Consider the following 21,196-nt stretch of genomic DNA (forward strand, 5'->3'; position numbering starts at 1 on the left):
GAACTTCAGAGAAAATTTAGCTACTGCTCATCTCCTTGCTGCAGCAATGCCAAGGAAAAGAAATGGTGACAATATGGATAATGTTGTAGAATCAACATTACCTTAATGCAAAAGGACAAGTTTAACTCAAAAGAAGCACATTTTATGTGATTACCATGCAACAGCACCAATTCTAAGCAGTATAAATGAAAAATGGTTGTACTCAAATACGTTCAAAAGTTACCTATCAATCATCAATTACCTTTAGAAGAAAGGAAAGTAAAAAAGGCTTTAGGACTGACATAGGAAATGAAAACCCTAGAGACCACTTCTAAAATATAATAAGCATGGAAATGGGTATGCTCGTTATGAATATACTTCATAATTTCAAGACCAGTCATGACAGTGCTCAGCAGTTTTGCAAAAGTAGATTATCCCAGTGAATTCGCAAACTGTACATACAGCACTGAAAACATGTAGCCCAACACCAACAGGATTTTACTCAACCTGTTTCTACCCAGGAGGGAAGCACGGGAGAAAAAGGAACAACGATTTTGGCAGTCAGGCTTCAAAAAGAAGAGAAACACTAGGTGATGTTAAACACTCACATTTTATACCTTTGCAGACAATCTTTGAAATGAAATCACCTAAATCACATTAGAAACGTGGCACAGTCCAAAAAGATGATGATGCTCCCCAAAAAGCCTATGAAAACTCTTCCGCACTGAAGGGCTCAATAAGCAGCCTTTTTTAGCCCATGTCCCTTCACAGTTCTCAAGCACTTGGTGAAGATGACAAGCTTGACTCAACACCATGAAACACAACAGACCAAAGGAATCTGCAAGTTCCAGAGCAGAAGGCTGTCACCAACACTGTCCTGCCAGCAGCTTCTTCTCAGCTCAGCCAAGCAGAAACCCTTGCAGTGATAGCACATGGCAAAAGCTGGTGTTTAACCTGGTCCGTTTACAGCCATGCAAGATCTTACAAGAGGTAAGAACTATCCTGGCTGTTCTTAGAAACAGCAGAGACAAAGGGTAAAACCCTGAAACCTGGTAGTTCATGCTCATGTATAGTAACTCAAGTTGAAGCATTACCAAATATCAAGGTTGTGGAAACAAACAAGACTTAAAAAAAACCCAAAAACCTGCCTATGAAGAAATACCTAGACCTTACTAGTACCACTTGTATTTGGTACTGTCGCTGACAATTTATAAAATAGAAGAAAATGTCTGACTAAAGTCTATTTAATTTTTAAGCCATAACATTTCCCTATTGCATGCACTGTCATACCAACATCACCCTTCTGTGGGACACAGGACATTAAAGAAAACAAATGCTCCACCAAGGAGAGTCCATCAGGTTCTTGAGTAAATAAAGATATCTCAACCAAACTATTTGTCAGTGAACTTCATAGAGCATTCAGATTTAATCAAATAACATAGCATTATGAAGCATCACATGTGAATAGTCAGTCTGAAATTACCTAAAAAGGCTACAAGAACAGAGAAAGGCTACAAGAAAAGGCATTCTAGTGCTATAATGGCTCTTGCGACTCATTTTTATCTCTTAGAATGCGCAACACAGATGCGGCAACTGCTGTGCCTAAAATGCAGTTAGTTAATCCAGACCAAAGGCTGGAGCTTGGAGTCACATGAACTCTCAGGGAGACTTTGTCCCCAGAGTGGAGCATAACTGGACAAGACCACAGCATATGGAGGAAAATGCCTCTTGGAGAACGGCACCTCCAGCAACTGTCATTTTCTTTAATGCTCACTCTGGGCAATTGGGAGGCAGCTTGGCCAGTGCTGCTGTGCTGCCTCCACAGCCCTGATTCATGCAAAATTCTCAACTGTAGCTTTGGCCAGAGACAGGCTTTATTGTGTTTCCCCTCTGTGCTTTCCTACAATAGCACCGATCTTGGTGCTCAATCTCTCCTTGCTAGCCCAACCCCCTCCTCAGCACAGGTCCAGGACGGAAAGGTGGAGTCAATCATACCCCCTCTACTTGGGTTGAGCAGTGCAATGTAGAAAGATTTTGCATACAGGGAAGGAATCACAGATCCTCTGCTGATGCTTCTCTCTGCTCCCTCCCTATGCCTTTTAACAGTGAGGCTGTATCCAAAGACTTCATATTAAATATTTTTAACCTACAGACACTTCTTGGCACAGCCTACTGAACTCTGAAGTTTTTCCAGGTTTTCCATATAGAGAAACTCAAAGTAAATTAAGAGTTCTGGAATCAGAATAAATGCTGGCAGGAAAAATTCTTTGAGGTATTAAATAAGAAAAAGTGTTCTTTCCACATCTTTCTAGACATATAGTTTCTTTTCAGTTTACTTTCGTTTGGAATTCACCTAAAAAAATAAGCTGTTTTGGTTTACAGAACATGCATTCACCTAATGAGTTTATTCTCCAGTTCAACGTACTCAAGACACATGTTACATAAAGTGCTTCATGCAGACCCAATCAAAATTATATGCGAGTACTTTTCAAAAACCATTTCTACAAATTATATAATGACAGTGCCCTTACAACTTTTAAAGTATTCATTTGCTGGGGGTTTCCTTTTTACTTTTTTTTTTAAACAGGGCAATACAGGTCCTTTGATATTTTCCTGTGATCTAGTTTATAACTATTCAAAGCTGTCAATTATCAGGAAGTGTTCCATTCTGCCCATCAAGGAAAATATTTTTCTTCACTGGAAAAAAAAGGTTGTAAAACTGAGGTACTAGTTTAGTGTTTCCAGCAAAATCTATTAATCCCTATGAAGGAACTGCAGCATCACAGTATAAAAAGGATTATAGCAACAGACAGGAAAAAAAAAACAAGTTAAAAAAAGAGTAGGTTACTCAGTCTTCAGAAAAAAGTAACATTTTTCATGTGAAGCTAAAACAAACCCAAAAAAAATCAATTGAAGCTTACTTTACCTTAACAAGCACTTTTAATAGCTCAGTTACTTTTCTTAGATTTAAAGGCAGGAAGATGTACTCAAATGTCTGTAGAGCAACAGAAGAAGATTGAGTGCCCTGTTATTAAATTACCCATTCTTCTCTTTTTAGGCCTCTATGGCTCTTCCATGACTTCTCTGGTCTCCTCATTGTCATAGTTTTAAATATTATTTTACTTCTCTCATGTGCAACTGCTGGGCATCTGCAGTAAGAGATCTGAATAAAATATCTCCAAATGAAAGAGAGCTAAATATAAGGTATACTGTATTTTTTATCCTTTAACCATTTACAACAGTGGACACCTTCTCATTCATTTTGTTTTACAAACAGAAGTATGTATCAACCTCTGGAAAAAAAAACACAAATAAAAGTAATGACCAAATCCCCATAAACTTGAAATACATTAATGAATTGCATGTTTTTACAGACAGCAAACTCCTTTCATAAGACTGGAACCAAAAGCAGGGGATAACAACAAAAATAGGTATCTGGAATTAGTGAAATAAAAGTTCAGTTAGGTAGTGCTATATCTCTTTTCCCCCTTCTCTTAAAAGGGAATAATTTGTTCTCTTAGGTTGTGACAGATCCACACGGGAGACTTTCCTTGAGTAATATCACTAGAACTGGCATGAACATATGCTGAAATACCAATTCATTTAAAATACGTTTTTCATTCAGTTACAAACACTTTAAAAAAATTCTGGACAGAAATTTCTCATGCTTCAATTCTAACCAATTACTTATAGATTTGAAAAGAAAATCCCAACTACAGTCTTTTTGTTTTATTAGTTATCCAAATATGTAAGCACAGGATAAGATGACTTTCTAGTTTTTAAGAGATACTTACACCTACTAAATCACAAAAATGCATCCTACTTTTTACACTACAATTTTCAAAATTACTCTCCAGTCATAGAAAATCCCAACTATAGTATTTCTGTTCTGTTAGTTATCCAAACATGTAAGCATAGGATAAGATGGCTTTCTAGTTTTAAGAGATCCTTACACCTACTAAATTGCAAAAATGCATCTTATTTTATGTCCTACTTTTTACACCACAATTTTCAAAATTATACTCCAGTCATAGATATGCTACATAGCACTTAAATAATCAACTAGAATTCTAGCAATAGAATTCCTTACAATAGTGTGAAGGTACCTTTACACATCTGTACATCTAATTACTGGTGAGCCCAACAACACATATTTTGCAGAAGAACGTCTTGGAACATGCATATTTTTTTAACCTTATCACCCCTCTTTTTCATCCCCACCCTACTTTATAATGGGAAAGTCTCTTAGAAACATTTGAGAAGCTATAAGTCAGTTACGTGATTTTAAACAAAGGCACTAACAAAACTAAAATGGGCAACTCATCCTTTTCAAATATAGCTATGTTGCTTTCTCTCACAGATGCCAAAGTTTGCACCAGGAAGTTCATGCTCAGTTCTTCCCCCTGCCATGCAGGCAATGAGCATCTATCCTACATCTGCTTCTCTGGATTGCTCATTATTCCTATGCCTAGATCCTGCAAGACAAGCCACCACTGAAGAGTGAGGGTCTTGGAATGATTCTTTCAGCTTTTGGAAACTGCTGAATGCCTCAGAATCACAATGGTTGAATCACAGTCACAATCACCTGTGGAGACTGACTGGTCCTACACTCTTACTCAAAGCAGGGAGAATCAAAGCAACTTTCTCAGGGCTGTGTCCAGTCAGGTTTCAAATATTTCCATGAGCAGGAACTCTAAAACCTGTTACATATTAACAAGAACATTTGCATCCTCTGTAGCTGTGATGTTTTGATAGTATTAAGCTGAGGCTCCAAGTTTTTTTTAATAGCAGGTTAAAAATTTAGCACCAAATATACACTTAAGAAAAGCACACACTTGCCCTGGAAGAGTGGGGCATAAAATAAATGGAGATTTTAAGAGTAGTCAAAACTCTGTTTTCAAAAACAGTTCCGCACTGAGAATTCACTAAACAATCCCAGCTTCCCCAAATGCTGTAAGCAAAAAGAAAACATGAAATTGTTTGAAAATTAAATTAATGGAACTATGTGCCCTGCTGATTCCAGCAGGAACAGAGCAGGCTCACTCAATTTCCACTGCCTGATGTTAAACTGTTAAGACTATTCTTGCAGCTGATAATTAACAGCTGTTACTTTAAAGAAAATTAACAACAAAACCAACAAAACAACAATTTGGAGATCAGGGCAACGGAAGAGACAGCACAATATTAAAACAATCATTGTCCAGATGAGAATCAGAGGTTATCTGAGAGAGACTCCATGGCAGCACAGCAGTGCAGGCCTGGAGGGCTCTGGCTGATGCAGACAGCTCCTGCGGGGAGTTATGGAGAACATATGCCAGGGTGGGATACGCAGCACCCTTTAATAGGGCAGAGCATCTCCTGCCCCCGGGCACCTGCTCAGCTCTGCTGGCTACTGCAGGAGGTGGCAGAGCCAAGCCATGTCCTCAGCCTGCCCCTGGGAGGCAGGCCAGCAGTGCTGGGCTCTGAGTGCCCAGAGCCGGAGCGGAGCGAGGCTCGTGTCCGCACACCAGCACCACGTGCGGCATCACAGCCCAGATCCGCGTGGGACCAGCCTGGGGCTTGGACTGGCCAGCTGGGGATGAGGCTGACAGGATCTCCTACACCCACTGCAGAGATGGGAACAGGCTCCTCCTCCACCAAAAGAACAAGGCACAAGCATTAAATACTCCCCTTTGCCCCCACATGGAAGGATAGGCTTCCCAGTCTAAGCACAAACAAAACATCAGCTAAATTCAGGTCCATATTACATTAAGGAACGGCTGGTGTAGATTTTAATATGAAGGATCAAATTTCCACAATCTTTTTTTTAAATATAAATTTGCATAAAGGAGAATTTAATCCTGAAATGCCATGTAATTATTTCTAAACTACATATTTAAAATTATTTTATAAAATTAGCCACAGATGGGTATGTTCAGAATTGTCAAGATGTTGATGTACTTACTTAAAAAAAATATATAAATAATGCTTTAATGCTTTACTAATACCACAAATTGACATGTCCTGGATTTGCATTTAATCAAACCCTGAGAACTAGAACAAACATTTCACAAGCTTCAAGCTTTGACTTCCTTTGAAATTCATAAAAGCTCACAACATTACCATCACCACATGCAAGATGTGATTCATGCAATCTAAATATATTGAGTGTAACATACTAAAGAAACCCCAAACTTGCATTGTGTCATTAAATTCAATGGAAACTAACCTACAAAAACTTTATAAATAAGGAATGGACATGAACTCAAACCATACATACTCCATTAAAATTCTGACAAGACCTGTTGTAATCACTAAGACTTCAACCTCCACTGAGTGCTAGAACTGGTATTTCAGATGACCCAAAGACAATTTACATAAAGAAAGCATCTCACTCAAAGTCCACTGTACTAATTATAAATATTATTTTATCACGACTTAATATGAACCAGAGACTAGCTTTGCTTCATAATGCTAATATTTATAGTTGAACCAAAAATAATTAGTTTTGCATTTTATGCATTGCATACTAAATAAAGTATATTGACACAAACTAGCATTTCATCTGTATCGTTACTTTATAAAAACCTGGAAGAAATTTCCTACAGACCATAGAACTGAATAGAATCTGCTTCAAATTACATGCCACCACTTTTTTCTTCTCACGTAGCACCAGAACAACCCCAGGCTTAAAATCTTGTCTCAATCAGAAAACATTATTCCTGTTAGTGTAAGAAGCCCAGTAACCTACAATCTACTATAACTGCTTTACCAAAGAGAAGCCAGTAAGCGGAAAAATAATTTCCTCTAGCTTGATCTGCTAATAATGAGCTCAGACTTTCCAGTGAGTGAGGGGTCTTCTCCAGAAAAGCCATGAGATCATCAACCAGCTCCCCCAAGGAGAAAGCTACAACCAAGGCAACACCAAGTGCCTGTGGACACTCAGGTACAAGCAACAAGATGATGGCAGAGCCATTTCCCTACAGGAGCAGGGGTTAACAAGAGGAATAGTCACTAGGACAGCCTTAAGCATTCCTTTAAAAGGAGTTAAACATTCCTTTAAAAGTCTTTTTACTGTTCTTGTTGCTAGAAAAATGGGATATATTAAAAAGATACCATATCATGATATTAAAATTGTTTCATTTTCAAACATTGAAATTGACAATGTCGCTATTTACTATTACAGCAGAAAATTAGATCTAACATTTCCTTTTGCAGAGACATAATCACTGAGAAGTAACACAGGAATATCCAGTTTGATTTACTTGAAAATGACAAACTTCTAGAAAATAACTTTAATTGAAATGAAAAAAGTAACTTGGAGCTGTAATTTTATACTATGAGGAAAAATAGACCAGGAACAAGCAATAAATGCATCACTGCTTTTACTGAAAGCCCACTTACAAAGTATATTTACAGTACGACATCATAATGGTGACAAGAGAATCACCCATGGAGGATGCATGTTTCCCTGAAACATTTACATCAAATTCAAATGTCAAAATGTATTCTATCTAAATGTTAGTTCTAGTTCAACCCAATAAAAGAACTGAACAGGCAGTAGGCATGTTGCCTTGGCTGCCAAAGAAGTTTTAGAAAATATAAATTTAATTAGGTTTGAGAGAGAAATTTTATGTGAAAAGCCAATTTTTTATAAGCAATAACTGTAACTGCTTATAGACATCATCGCCCCCACCTCCAGGCTTTTGATTTAGAAACATCCACAGACAGCTGAGCTGTTTGAATAATATTTGCTGCTACATAAAAAAAAAAAAATCTGATTTAATTAGAAACTAATATTAGTTCAAATTGCAAATAAGATTAAAGCAAAAATTTTATTTCTACATGAGCAACAAATTTACTTTCAGAAGCATTAGGTATTATAAGAAAACGAAAATATCTAAGCACGCAGAACTGCTAGATGGACGTGATTACATTTACAACCGTGCATGAAGTCACCCAAACAACACCAATCTACCCGCAAAACTGAAAAGGAAGAAGAAAGCCAGCATCACTCTCTCCTCTCTGCCCTCTCCCCTGCACTTGCTCATTGTTGCTGCAGGAGGGCTGGGTACTGAAGAAGATGCCTCATGCAGCTTGTGCATTTTGATGTCTCCATTCAAGAGCAGTTTCTCACCTCCGTATCACTCACCATGACAAACGGATCATTTGTCCCTCTCTTCACTTACTCATCATTGACAAAACTACTGGGACTCAGTTATAGAAAGGAATTATCCTCAACAGGCACCTTCAGTTGCAACCACATGACACTGCAGTCATCTAAGTCTAATCCCTTTTCAAGCTGAAATAACCTACTCAAAGTCCCTTTGAGATACACAGCATGTCTATATTCTCTGCCTCTCATGCCCTGAAAAAAGCAGAAGTGTGCTGAAGTATCTCCTGTTGCTGTGGCTTCTTTCAATGTCATTCATGGAGCTCTTAAGACTGCCATGCACTTTGTTGATAAAAAAAGTTAAATGAGTCCAGGCAAGCATAACCCTCAGTCTGAGCATCACACAAAATTACTCTGAGGGAAAGTGCAACACGGGCAGCACTCACTCCTGCACCGCCAACAGCCTCCAAGAGCCAATAGCCTGAAATCAGGATGAGAAACTGCAATTTCAGCTAACTGCAGAGGGAAAGAGTTCTTGCTTTACTGCCCGACAAGTTGCATTTGCTTTTCAGTCCTGGAAGATTCTGGGCTACCAGACACCGAGAGGTCATAAATGTGCAATATTCAAATCTTTCTAAAATCTAATGCATTTTGTTTTTGTTTTTTTTTTGTTTAAATCAAAGGTTGCACCAGTTGCTCTCCTAGTACTGGGGGAACTTGTTAGCCATAGTTAGGAACTAGTTAGCAGGAGGCGATTTTCTGACATTTACTACTACAAAATCCCTGAAATTATTTTTGGGGAAAGATTGCTATCTAAACTTAGGATCTGCCCACAAACTTTCATTTTTAGCAGATCTCAACAGTATTGATACTTCAAAGAACAAAGAAACTTATTCTCACTAATAATAGCATTTATGACTTAAGATGAAAAATTTCATCCCTCTGATGGCTAGAAGACACTGAAATGAAGATATCTAATGTTTGGAAGCTGAATGTAATCTAAGTGCCTATTCTAAGCTTCTGCTATCAGCATTAAAGATGATAGCACAGTAAGTTTAAATAAATAAGCAAATCTATATATCACATCTCACAACAATAAAGGATGCCCAGCAAGAGCTGAAATGCAGAACAGCAAATGTGGTTTTACAAATGAATAGGTATGAAGTTTGGCAGAATCTCAGCTTAAGTAAAAACACATTACTGGCAAACTTACACAAATGGAAAAATGCTTACTTCTCCATTAGGTTCTTAGAGAATGGCTACTTGAAGACAAAACACTATCCAAACATATAACCAGCTCTGACTGTGCAATAATACTCAGTCTTAGCACATTACAAATCATCCTGTACTTTTTAATTTTAATCTGGATGCTCTCACTATTAATCACACGATATTTGCATGCTTCCATTTAAATTAACTCCTGACAGGATTTCACAAATAACTCCTGTCAGAGCTTCTTTATATAGTAAGGAGCCTAAAAGAAGTTTCTCAGTCTTTACTAGTGAAAATTTACCAATTACCAATAGCTATTTCATGACACAGTCACTTAAAACACCCAAAGTGTTTCTGATGTCTCTTATGTATAAGAAGGATAATAGCGTAATATCCCAAATGCCACAAGCATAATTTATTTTAGAAAGGCCATATTGACACAAAACAAATTAACATTTTAATGATTTTAATTTACATTCACTTCCAGTATCAAAGATTTTGTTGTTAGCATGACAATACCATACTAGTGTGGAGCAATTCTATTTCATTTAGGCAATGGGTGAAGACCAGCAGCTTAAAATGCACACATGGGTAACAAGAACTACATCCCAATTTTCCATAATTAAATTCCCATAATTAAAACTCTGCAAATACAAATGAGAAGGAGGAATTAATCTATTTAAAATACTTGGTACATTCTGCTATTTTCAGGTCCAAACCCAATGGTTTTCAACCAGTGGTTCACAGGCTTCTTCCAGGACATTTAAAAGAGAACATGAAAGAGCATAGCCCACTGCAAGTAGGCTTACAGTCTCTGGAGTGATTTTTTTACACTGCCATCAGTAAATTTCAATGATCTGCAAATCAAAAATACATCAAAGAACCATCATTATTCAGCTCAGTCACTTTCTCTCAATCTGTTCTATCAGGTAACATCCAAATTTGACTACATTCCATTTCCATTACGACAGAAACTAAGGTTGACCACACACATCACTTCAAAGAAAAAAAAGCCACCTGAAACTACAGAACTACACATGCTCATTTTGGAAGCTCTTAAAAAGCTGCAGCAGCAGCTCACCTGAAAGCCTAAGCTTTTCTGTTTGTTTGAAATCAGTATCAATACCAAGCCTGGAACAATTAAGGCTTAGATTATTAAAGCTTCACTCATTTTCTTCATGTGGGACCTGACAGTAACAGATCAAATTCTAAGCTTCCATGCCTTCTGATTAAGAGACAGCATTTTCAAACATATTCTGGAGATACATGAAACAAGGGTATTTAGCTTACTCCAGCTTAAAAAGCTGGAGTAAAGGAATTAGTAAGGAATTAATAAATTAATTAAAAAGGAATTCATAAACATAGTATTGAAAAAATACTCCTATGTGCAGCTGTTAGAGGAGTCTTCTCCAATGCTCAGCCTGAGAAGCAATATTAGGTCACATTTTTCAGCTGAATTCCAAACCCCAATTTTAAGGTTGGACTGAACACCACCCATTCGTGCTCATGATTTGGGAACAGGAGTGGGAAATTTCTCTTAACATAACCTGCTGCACTGAACAGGCAAGGAACACACAGCTCAAATGAGGTCACAGCTGCACAAAGTTCCCACAGGCTGTACTTCGGTGTGTCTGTCTAGAGGAAGCACCTTCAAGCACATGTGCTATGCCCCTTACTCCCTGACTGCACTCATTCATTCTGCACCACTTCCTCAAGCTTCCTGCATTCCTTGAGCCATCCCTTGACCCTGGCAACCACTCAGACTCCTCATAACAAAAGGCTCCTTGCCTTCTCCTGCCAAGAAATACAAGATGGCACACACTGCTGAGACCTGCACACAGCCTTTCACAGTGATTTTAAAGTTCCATCCTTTGGTATCTCTACTGATACTGCACATGGTAACAGTGTGTCAACAGCAATGAAGAGTGGTTTGGTAACTCTTGAGAGAAAAAAGAATGTTGAACCAAATAAATACAGCAATTATGGGACAAGTAGGCATTTGATATGATAATCTTGCGTTATGTTTGTTCTGCTAAATAACAGCTTTCTTTCTATGATATTAAACTGGTAAGAACCTTGCAGTGTTGACCAAAGAGCACAAAAAACTTCAAAAGTTGTAAGTACATTAAATAATAATCTAATTCACTTTAATATGAAACAAAAAGCTTAATTTTGTCCTGTTATGTAACTTGCCTCCTCAGAAATATCAAACACAGAAACTAACTATTTATTTCACAGAATAAGCTGAGGTGACAGGGACCTGGAAAGCATCATGAAGTCCTACTCCCAGCTCTGCACAGCACCATCCTCAAGGGTCACACCATGTACTTGAGAGTATTGCCCAAACACATCTTGAACTCTGTCAGGCTTGGTGCTGTGAGCACTTCCCTGGGGAGCCTGTTCCAGTGCTCACACACCCTCTGGGTGAAGAACCTTTCCCTAATATCCAACCTAAACCTCCCAACTCAGCTTCGGGCCATTTTGTCAAGTCCTGTCACTGGTCATGAGAGTGAAGCCATCAGTGCCTGCCCCTCCTCTTCCCCTCATGAGGAAGTTGTAACTGCAATGAGGTCTCCCCTCAGTCTCTTCCAGGCTGAACAGACCAAGTGACCTCAGCTGCCCTTCATATAGCTTCCTCTCAAGGCCCTTCACCATCCTTGTTGCCCTTCTTTGATTGGAGCAATCTAGGAAACTTCAGATGTAGTCATCTTCCTTATATTTATTGAAACTTTTTTTATTTCTGGGCTCTGGAAATAGCCTTGAACAAGAGAATTTAGGCCAGAGGAATCTGTTAACACAGAAAGCCTTTAAGAAAGGAGATGGCTTTGTAAACCACAAAATGTGAAGTGACAATAGTTTTAGACTTCTACTAATGAAGTCAAAAACACCCAAAAGATAAAATCCCCTACTCACAGTATAGTTTTACTAGTCTTGTGCTGTACATTTAAATTAAGACTAAATCTGATTTTGTCTTAACTGAGTTTTAGGAAAACTCGTCGTTTCGCTCTACAAACATACTTCATGCAATACACACATGCCAAAACTGCCCCCAGGGACCTCATGGGCACATTCCGTGCAGAAATGGTAGCTCTTGCTCACAGCATCTTCTTTCTCTGGTGTTTTTCAATAACCTTTTACCTTTCCAACAACTATTTGTTTTGTGTTTGCAATTATTTTTGGAGTGTTTTCCCTTTTCACCTGACTTCTATTGTACTGCAATACCAGATGAAGTCAAGCTGATTATCTTAAAAAAAAAGTTGTTTCATTAATCTGAAAATAACAAAGATCTGTAAGAAAACAGCCTGTGTTCAAATTACTGCTCAGTGGGGCACATGAAATTGAAAACAGAGAATTCATTTTGAAATCCTAAATATAAATGGCTTCTCTGTGACAAAACAAAGGAGGGAAAGAATTTATCATCTTAAATTTCTCACTGTAATTATCTGATTTGCAAAAGTATATTTGAGATCAGTACATTTCTAACTGTACTTATCAGTACAATCTTCAAACTGAAGAGAATGCATTACTGCCCTTAGTCATGTTGTCACACATTTAATGGCTTTTCCTCCTAAAATCTTCCCTTTCTTCTATTTATTTAGTACCCCTTAAAGGCTTGAAGAGATTTACATATTGAGAATACATAACTTTTATAAACTCTTAGAGAAAACACAGAAGGGAAGTTGTACAAACTTTCCTCTCTCCCCACAGACTGTTTTAGTACAGATTCCCTTGGACACAAGTCAAACGACATGTCCCAGTGTTCTGGAAAAATAGACTTTCCTTAAGATTTAGATTTCTTTCACTAGTAACATTTGCTTCCTGACCCCCTGCCTTCACATTGCTGAATCTAGACACCATATGCAACTTACTCTTTCTCTGAACTTAAAGGAATTAATAATCTCTCTAAATACATTGAAATACTTCCAATTGGTCCCTGTTCTCATCCTGAAAACTATGAATTATTTCACTGAAATATCAGAGACAGCTCCATAATTATTAAGTGTATCATTTATACAGTTTGCTTCATAAAGTTTCAAATTCATGCTATGGAAGCCAGAAGTTACCATCTCCTGTTTCACCTGCCCCACCACAACTTCACTGCTTACCCATTTCCTCCCCTCCCATCAGAAAAACACAGCTAGAGACGGTAGAGGTGGCTACAATCACAGCAGGGGTGAATCCTTGCTTCAAAGGCAAAGATCACCTCTGAATTTCAAATTTTTAACATAGTATGGATGCAGCTCAACATAGATAGCAGTCTACGGCTACACCAGGAACAAGCACCGGGTCCTGTTTTAAATGCAATCACTTGTTCCAGTCCATGTTGTATCAAATAATAGATAAATTACTAAGTTATGAACAACCAAGAGTAGTAGGAGGAAGTCATCTCTATGCAGAGTGGGGTTCCAACTTAGGGGACTGTCTCCTGTAAATATAAGTACATGCAAAATGATTTTTCAGTTGAAGTATGCATGATCATTCAGTTGTGGTAAATAATCACAACAGAACATAACTTTTAAGTAAGGGAGGAAAGATAGTTTGGCTAGAAATCACTATGTAATTTAAAATGTTTTCATTGACTATGTCATTTTCATACACATTTTAAACCTCTTTGTTCCTCAAAGTAGTACTTTGCTGTTTAGGACGTCTTATGACTCTACTACAGCTTGAAAGAGATGAAGGCAAAACAAAGGTTCTTCAGTGCACATTTCAGATGAGTGCTTTGTTTCCGCTAAATATGTATTCCTTTAGCCAAAACTTTCCAAACTACTTTCCACCTCTGGATCAGACAACTAATGACCTAAGGTGTGTAGGTGTGTGTACATAAATGTGTCATCAAGAGAGTTATATAGCTTAACAGACAAAAATAACAGCTTAAAGGAAACACAATCAAAAAGAAATAGGAATAAAGTTTCCCATATCCCTACCCCCTTCAAACTCTCAACAGACTTGAAACAACTGCATTAATGCAGCAAGCAATAGCTTGTAAAAGGATGCAAACCAGCTGAAACATTTGACAGACAGTGTTAAATACCAGAGGATTCATATCAACCACTTTATTTGAAAAGGTGCTTTGAAGTTGGCTATCTTTCATGTACCTCTTTCATGGCACATTAATAAGGAAAACTGAGATGGGGTAAATTAAGTCCCAAGGTCATATCTAGAGTTACAGCACTGTGGGTACCTGATGAAATACGGATTAATGCTGCATGAGCACTGAATAAATAAAACCACTTCTGTTAACCACTCAAACAAGTTTTACAAGTAGTTCTGAACTTTATTCGGCAACTAGACTTCAGACATCTTAATCTCCCCACACTGCTTTGAAACCTAATTATCATAATGTGAGCCCGAATGTTAGGTCCCTTTCAAACTGCGAGTGCTATGAAGCAGAAAAGTAATGGGAATTAAGCTAGTGTAACATTAGAAATGTAGAGGCATGGAACTTGAAAGTGGCATTTGTTAAAGCTGAGAGAGCATAATGTAGATATTCAACAACATAAAACACACATTGAAATTGAAAAGGATATTTAAAGCATGTGCAGACACCTATAAAATAACAAGCGGACCTAAAGTCCTGTAGAACAAACAATTCCAAATCAATTTCTTGCCACCAAGGTCCAACTTCAAAAGGTTACAGTCCTATTCTACCTTAGCAGAAAATTTCTAAGTATTCTAAAGCAGATAATTTAAACATTAAAGAAAACCCAATGAGAACTTTACAGGACATTACAGACTTTCCCCTATTTGTCACAGTACAGAAGTGTTGGAACTCAAACAGCAGTAAATTATTAATTACATTGCTTATGAAGTCTTGAGGGTAAGAAAAGATTTTGCTGTAAGTGGCAGAAAAGGATTTTGCATCAAGTTTAAAACCAAGTAGACAGAAATTAAACACCAACCCATTTCAACAACAGAAAATACACTTGCCTGACTGCATTCTAGGCTACATGTTGAAAACAATTAACAATTCCTGACACTTGTCAAACTTCCTTTTAAATACAAGCTGAAATACTTTACTCTGAGTGTGCATTAATGCAGCAAGCACATAAGAAGAGTTAGACCAGTAAGAATGCTCGTATTGTGACAACAAAACCATTGAGGCTGAAAGACAAATTGTGATTTGATTCTGCCAAATACAAAGATTGAGCTGTTTATTTTAGCATAGTCCACCTGTCATTCAGATAGTTTTCATTTCCAAGATGCCTCAAACTGACAGCAATCAAAGAAAAACAGATTCCTGAAATATTTTTTCAACATTTTCATTTAATCCAAAAAGGCCAATGAAATCCTGAAAGTTCATCATCTGCCATGTTAATGCTGAACACAATTTTGTTTCATTTACATTTCTGGTCCCGTTAAAACAAATACACTTGTCTAAACTTGAACATCTGTTTTGGTTATAATACAATGTATCTTTGGCAAGAAATCACAATAGAACTAACATAAATAATCAAAAATATTTATTGAACCTTGTAACAAAAACTGATTTGTAACAAAAAACCCACAGACTAGATATGACTGTCCCTGGCTCTAGTCCAATCCTAATCTAAGTCAATAAACACAGCTCTAAAAGGGAAACTACATTAGAAAAAAAAAAAAAAAAAAAAAGGAAAATAAAGTCCTGTCGTTATTTAGGTTGGATGTAGCTATCTGAAAGCATGTTAGTTACAAAAATAGTGAAAAATATTTTCTTTAAATCAAAAACTGTCAAGCTGAGTCCAGACAGGTTTTAAAGCCACACGAAAAATAATGCCATATGCTTCATTTCCTACTACTGTCTTCACTGATTTGTCTTCTCTTTGTCAGTAAAACTCTACGCAGTTTATATTTGCCATTGCTAAGTATTTTTAACTTCAATCACTTGCTTTTCATATATTATCTTTAGCCTTATTATTTGTGCATTCACCAACTGCACACACCTTTCTGAAATTACATCTTCTACTATTGCCTCACTTCCCTGGAAATGTATGATTCCAAGCTCTATATGATGAACTGGACAGAAATGTATGAACAGATTTAAATTTTTTAATAATCATTCCTGATCCTATTCTCTACTGCTAATATTTCCTGAGGAAGTTGAAATCTGTAGTACCTCCCCCACATTCACCTTTCTGAACAACAGCTTATGGTGAGTGTCCAACCTAATCTGCCAAGCGCCTTTACATTTTGACTCCTTTAAGGAACAAAAATTTCAACACAGATACAATTACTAATTCTCTAAAACTTGCATACAGCAATTAGCTGAGGTCTGTTTTTCTGGGCAATGATTTCCACCTTGATGCAGCTCAGTGCATCCCTGTGAGAAACTGAAAGCTTGGGAAATGGTATCATGTTAGATGAAACCGAGTCATTCTGTTACAGTTCAAGTACTGGATGGGGATTTTTGTTCTAGGGGGTTTAAGTAGTTTTGTTTTGTTTGGGGTTCTTTGTTTCTTTGTTTTCCTCACAGTTCAAAAACTATGTTGATTAGCAAATCCATTCTTTATTTACAACTGCAACCTGCTGAAGCAGGCCTTCTTTAAGAATTAACTGTTCCCCAACAATGGCTGAAATTATTTCTTACAGATTTTAACTAAAAACAATTAATCACTTCATCCAAAAGCACATACAGGTTTCCACAGAACTGATGAGAGATATGTATTCAGCCTATGTATAACAAAGTCCTCATACTTTTAAAAAAAGCCTGTCATGAGAAAACAACATAATCCAGGGAAGACTCTGAACATGGAAGAAGAAAAGCTGTTTGTGATCTGAAAGCACATACTCTAGAGGACTTTACTATTTAAAAAGAAGAGGATCAGCAGAGCATATTCTTCCAAGTCACCTTTCATAGTTCCCCTCAAAAGGCATAGCAGTTATCCCAATGTACACCTACTGTCTCCTATTGCTCAAACAGTAACACTGCGCTAATTGCTCCACATTTAGCAAGTACCACATTTTAAACTCGGACTGATAGAAATTCCAGGCATTTCACTGGATTATCACAAGTGGGGGTTGGATGGCTGGACTCATCGTTCCTTTCTGTTACTAAGAAATACCAAGGAGATTAATGCTTTCTGGAGCTGGAAAGGAAAAAGTAGCTGCCTTCCAGGGTTCAGCAGCATGGCTTGGAATCCCTACCACTGGATAAAGTAATGGGATGTAAATGAAACTAGTTTATCAGAAGGGGATATATGGGAATCGTGATCCTCATGAAAAAACTCAGTACAGACTGACCAAATGTGAAGAGTAACAAGCTCTGCAAATGCAGCCTGTCAGTAAACTCATCTACGTAAATTCACACACAGACAGCAGTTTACAAAGTTCAAGAGCCCCAGACATCACCAATAGCAAGAAGTACAAAAAAACCACTTTGCTTTAACGTGAAGCACCTCATGGCTCTGCACACAGATTCTGAAGCATCGACTAGCTCTGCCATATGAGGCCAACATAAGAAAACCACTAACAATATAAATGTATAAATTAAAAAAAAATATTTCTGATCATGTTAATTTTCAGGATATTACATGTCAAGTTAAACAACTGCAGTTATAGATTTTGACTATAAATGCCAGTTTTGGAGAAAGTGAAAGATTAAAAAATTATCAGTCACTATTAGAGAAAGCAACAAACTTGTTAACCTGACTTCTGCCATACAGCATTTATACTAATTCCTATTACACAAGAGCTTTTACCGGTTCTAAGAACTTGGTAACTTAAGTACTACTTAAAAATTTTGTCATCTTGAACTATAAACAGGGAGAAAATATTATATCAGAAGAGGTAAACAGTGAGAAAAACAATCACAGTATTATATAAATAAACTTTTCTGTGTAAGCTAGTATATGATAAATAAATAAACAAAACCACTATTTCAGATGAAATGCTTATTGCTATAATAATGGATTTTTAATCTATATTAAGTAAACAATAGTGAAATTAAGCATTTGCCAAAATCCACACAGTATGAAGTGTTTTGCACTCTCTACAGTCGTAAAACATTCACTGGTTTTTGTGCTGGACTCAGTAAAGGGGATGCCTAATTCTTCAGAAGCTTGAATAGCCTCTTCCCTTTGCAAACAATTACAATTAGAAGACATTTACTACATCTCTTGGAATAAAAGAGTGATTTAATCTTTTACACATTTACTTGGGAATCTTGGAAACAAAGAAGTGCAATTGCACCACAAGTTAGTAGAACCAGCACATTTGTTAAACGTATCTGTAAGGCCACTTCCTAATTTATGAAAAAATGGCACATTTAAATGTATAGAACAGTTTGAACATCAAAAGGGCATAATTTTCTTTAAAAATACAGAAAACTTAGTCTGCTAAGACAGTGAAAACTAAATACTACTGTTAAATGTTGGCACAAAAGATAATCCAATGTAAATTACAAAAAATGCTTTAGAAAAAAATAAAGGTGGGAATTAAAAAAAAAAAAGAGAGGAGTACTGCATGGTAGAAAAGCAAGTGATATAATACAGTTTCCATCCAAACTAACAGAAGAATACTTTAGTCCAAATTCAACAAACTAATGGATAAAATTTGAAGTCTGAAAAGGATAAATATATTTAGTACTCTCCACTTGGTATTAACTCAGTATTTACGTCCAGATCATTTAATTCCCATGGATTACCAAGCATTCCATACTGCAGTCAGACAACAGAAGCTTTATCATGTGCAGTTAAACTTCATTTATCAAGAAATAAATACACAATGCCAAACGGGTCCTTAGCTGTTAGTGCTGCTATTCTCACATACTTTGTTACAATGATAATAGCAAGAGAGTGAACCTCAGGAAGAAAAAATAAAATGCTTCAGCGAGTCTCTCTGACTCAGGATAACTACTGTCATGCTCCAAAGACCTACAGCTAGTTTTCCTTGGCTAGAAAGTTGGGTCAAGCTTGACTCAAATACAGACAAGGCAGCAAAAAGAAATACTTCAAAAATTACATCTAAAATTACCTGTTAGGTTAAAATATGCTGAACAAATGAATAATATCCCAGCAAAGGGATCTTACCAGTAAACAACATCCAGCGGTGCAAAATATTTCTTCATAATTAAGTCAGCAAAATAAGCTTCTGTTTCTCTGCAGGCTGTGCCATTGCCAATCACAACAGTGCTGCAGCTTTGTGTGGGTTAAAAAACCAAACAGTTACTCTCAAATATTATTTTATACCTTTTCATGCATAGTATTCAATCCACCACAGCGATCAATACATCTGATTTTAGACAACACAAGGCCCAGATGTAATGAGAAAACATTCCTAGAAGCATCACGTTGTGTTTAACAGGTTTTCAATGGGACAGTTCATGAGACAACTCAAAAATTTTCTCTTATTTGTAATGGGATTGTACAGTGGCAATATAAGCAGAAAATCCAAAAATGATATTTCATATTAATAAATGGAATGTTATTTATAGTCCTCAAATACTTTCATCTGGTATGAGTCATGAAAAAGAGCAGAAGCCAAAGCAATCACCATCTTCATTCCTTAATGGGAATATCATAGTTTCCAACAGCTTGCAAGGTCATTCCCTCTGACTGCCCACACCACAGCCAGTCAGCCACCAAATCACCTTCTTTAAAGCCAATCTAATGCTTATAGACAAACTGGACTGTATGCTGTGGTAATTCAGCAGCTGACTCAGTAGACCAGATGTCTGTCCACAGACATAGTTGGACACAAACTTTTAATCATGCTCCCTCTTTGTAATTTCATCTGGAGAGCTACCTTTGCAGGATTTCCTTTGCTTGACAAAACTCTACTGAAACCTAATGTGGCTTTTGAAACAGAGAACGACTGATGAGTGATTTGGGGGTTGCGAGGGCTAGGAAGAGGAAGGTTAGGAAGAGGAAGGCTAAACTTATTTCTTACCTGCATGATAATTTCTATTCCCAAAAATAAATGGATTAACGGTTTTATACATTCATAGCACACAGCCTTGCTCATAGCCATGGCTTGATTTGATGTTTTCTAACATATATGTTCTTCAAAAGCATGAACACAAAAGAAAAAGGAAGCTCTGAACTAGACTAAAGAAAATAAACCTCCAGTTAAATCAGCATGTTTCTTATTGCACTCAAAATCAAGTATTTCTATAGCAAAGATACTCATTTTGTTTGGTAAGAAAGAGTAATAAATGGAAGTTTCTTAAGCATACTTGTACTGCAGCAGAAGCCTCTTTATCTTCTCAGCTTCACGAAATCCTTGACCAGAATGCAAGTAAACTACATCAGTATGGAGTATCTGACCTAGAACGAAAGACAAAGCCATTTGATTAAATCCACAAAGGTCCAAACGCTATATCCTGCAGAACTACTGAAGTTAATTTGATGATTCACAAAGAAAGCTTCTTAATCAGACATCTTTCCCTTTGATCATTATATCCATTTAGAAGAAATGTATGGTTGGCACAGGACAAGAATGCTTTGGCTGGCAAAGAAAAACAAGCTAATATATTTTGCAGTTCCCTGCAGACATAGTCACATAACAAGTAATGAACATCTAAAACCATTAGCAAATATAATGCATTATATCACAGAGAAAAAGAGCAATTTACTATAAAATATTTATTGTTCTAGTGTAGTAGAATTTAGAAATCCAGTAAAGAATAATGAAAATTAGAAAGTCTAAGGACTTGCAGTACATGAGTTCTAGAATTCCAATGCTAGCTCTTGTCATCATCCCATCTATCACATTTGGGAAAAACTGTATTAACCAGTACTGATAGCTAATGGTGCAATGAAAGCTCAAACATTTACCTCACCTTTATTGCCTTCTAAAGAACACAACTTTCTTTACATTCTTCTGGGGTGGATACATTCTCAAGCAACAACAAAATAAAAGGAAAACAGTTTTTGCATAGGCCTAAAAGAGGTGTGTATCAGCTGAATAGACAAGGATGAAGTGGAAAGGCTCTGT

The 21,196-nt window shown here is 37.0% G+C and overlaps 1 protein-coding gene across 2 annotated transcripts in view; it reads right to left on the reverse strand.

Annotated features, from left to right (window-relative positions):
* The window catches only part of SRBD1 (S1 RNA binding domain 1), a 124,722-nt gene that overhangs the window by 70,960 nt on the left and 32,566 nt on the right, over positions 1-21,196 (reverse strand). For both annotated transcript variants that reach the window (XM_041413639.1, XM_041413638.1), the window contains exons 15-16: positions 20,436-20,526; positions 19,291-19,398 (exon numbers count right to left, since the gene is read on the reverse strand). In XM_041413639.1, coding sequence (XP_041269573.1) covers positions 19,291-19,398; positions 20,436-20,526 — 199 coding nt within the window. The remainder of the gene's footprint in view (positions 1-19,290; positions 19,399-20,435; positions 20,527-21,196) is intronic.

This window comes from Onychostruthus taczanowskii, unplaced genomic scaffold (assembly GCF_017590055.1).
Source record: "Onychostruthus taczanowskii isolate IOZ18803 unplaced genomic scaffold, ASM1759005v1 scaffold42, whole genome shotgun sequence".
NCBI lineage: Eukaryota > Metazoa > Chordata > Aves > Passeriformes > Passeridae > Onychostruthus > Onychostruthus taczanowskii.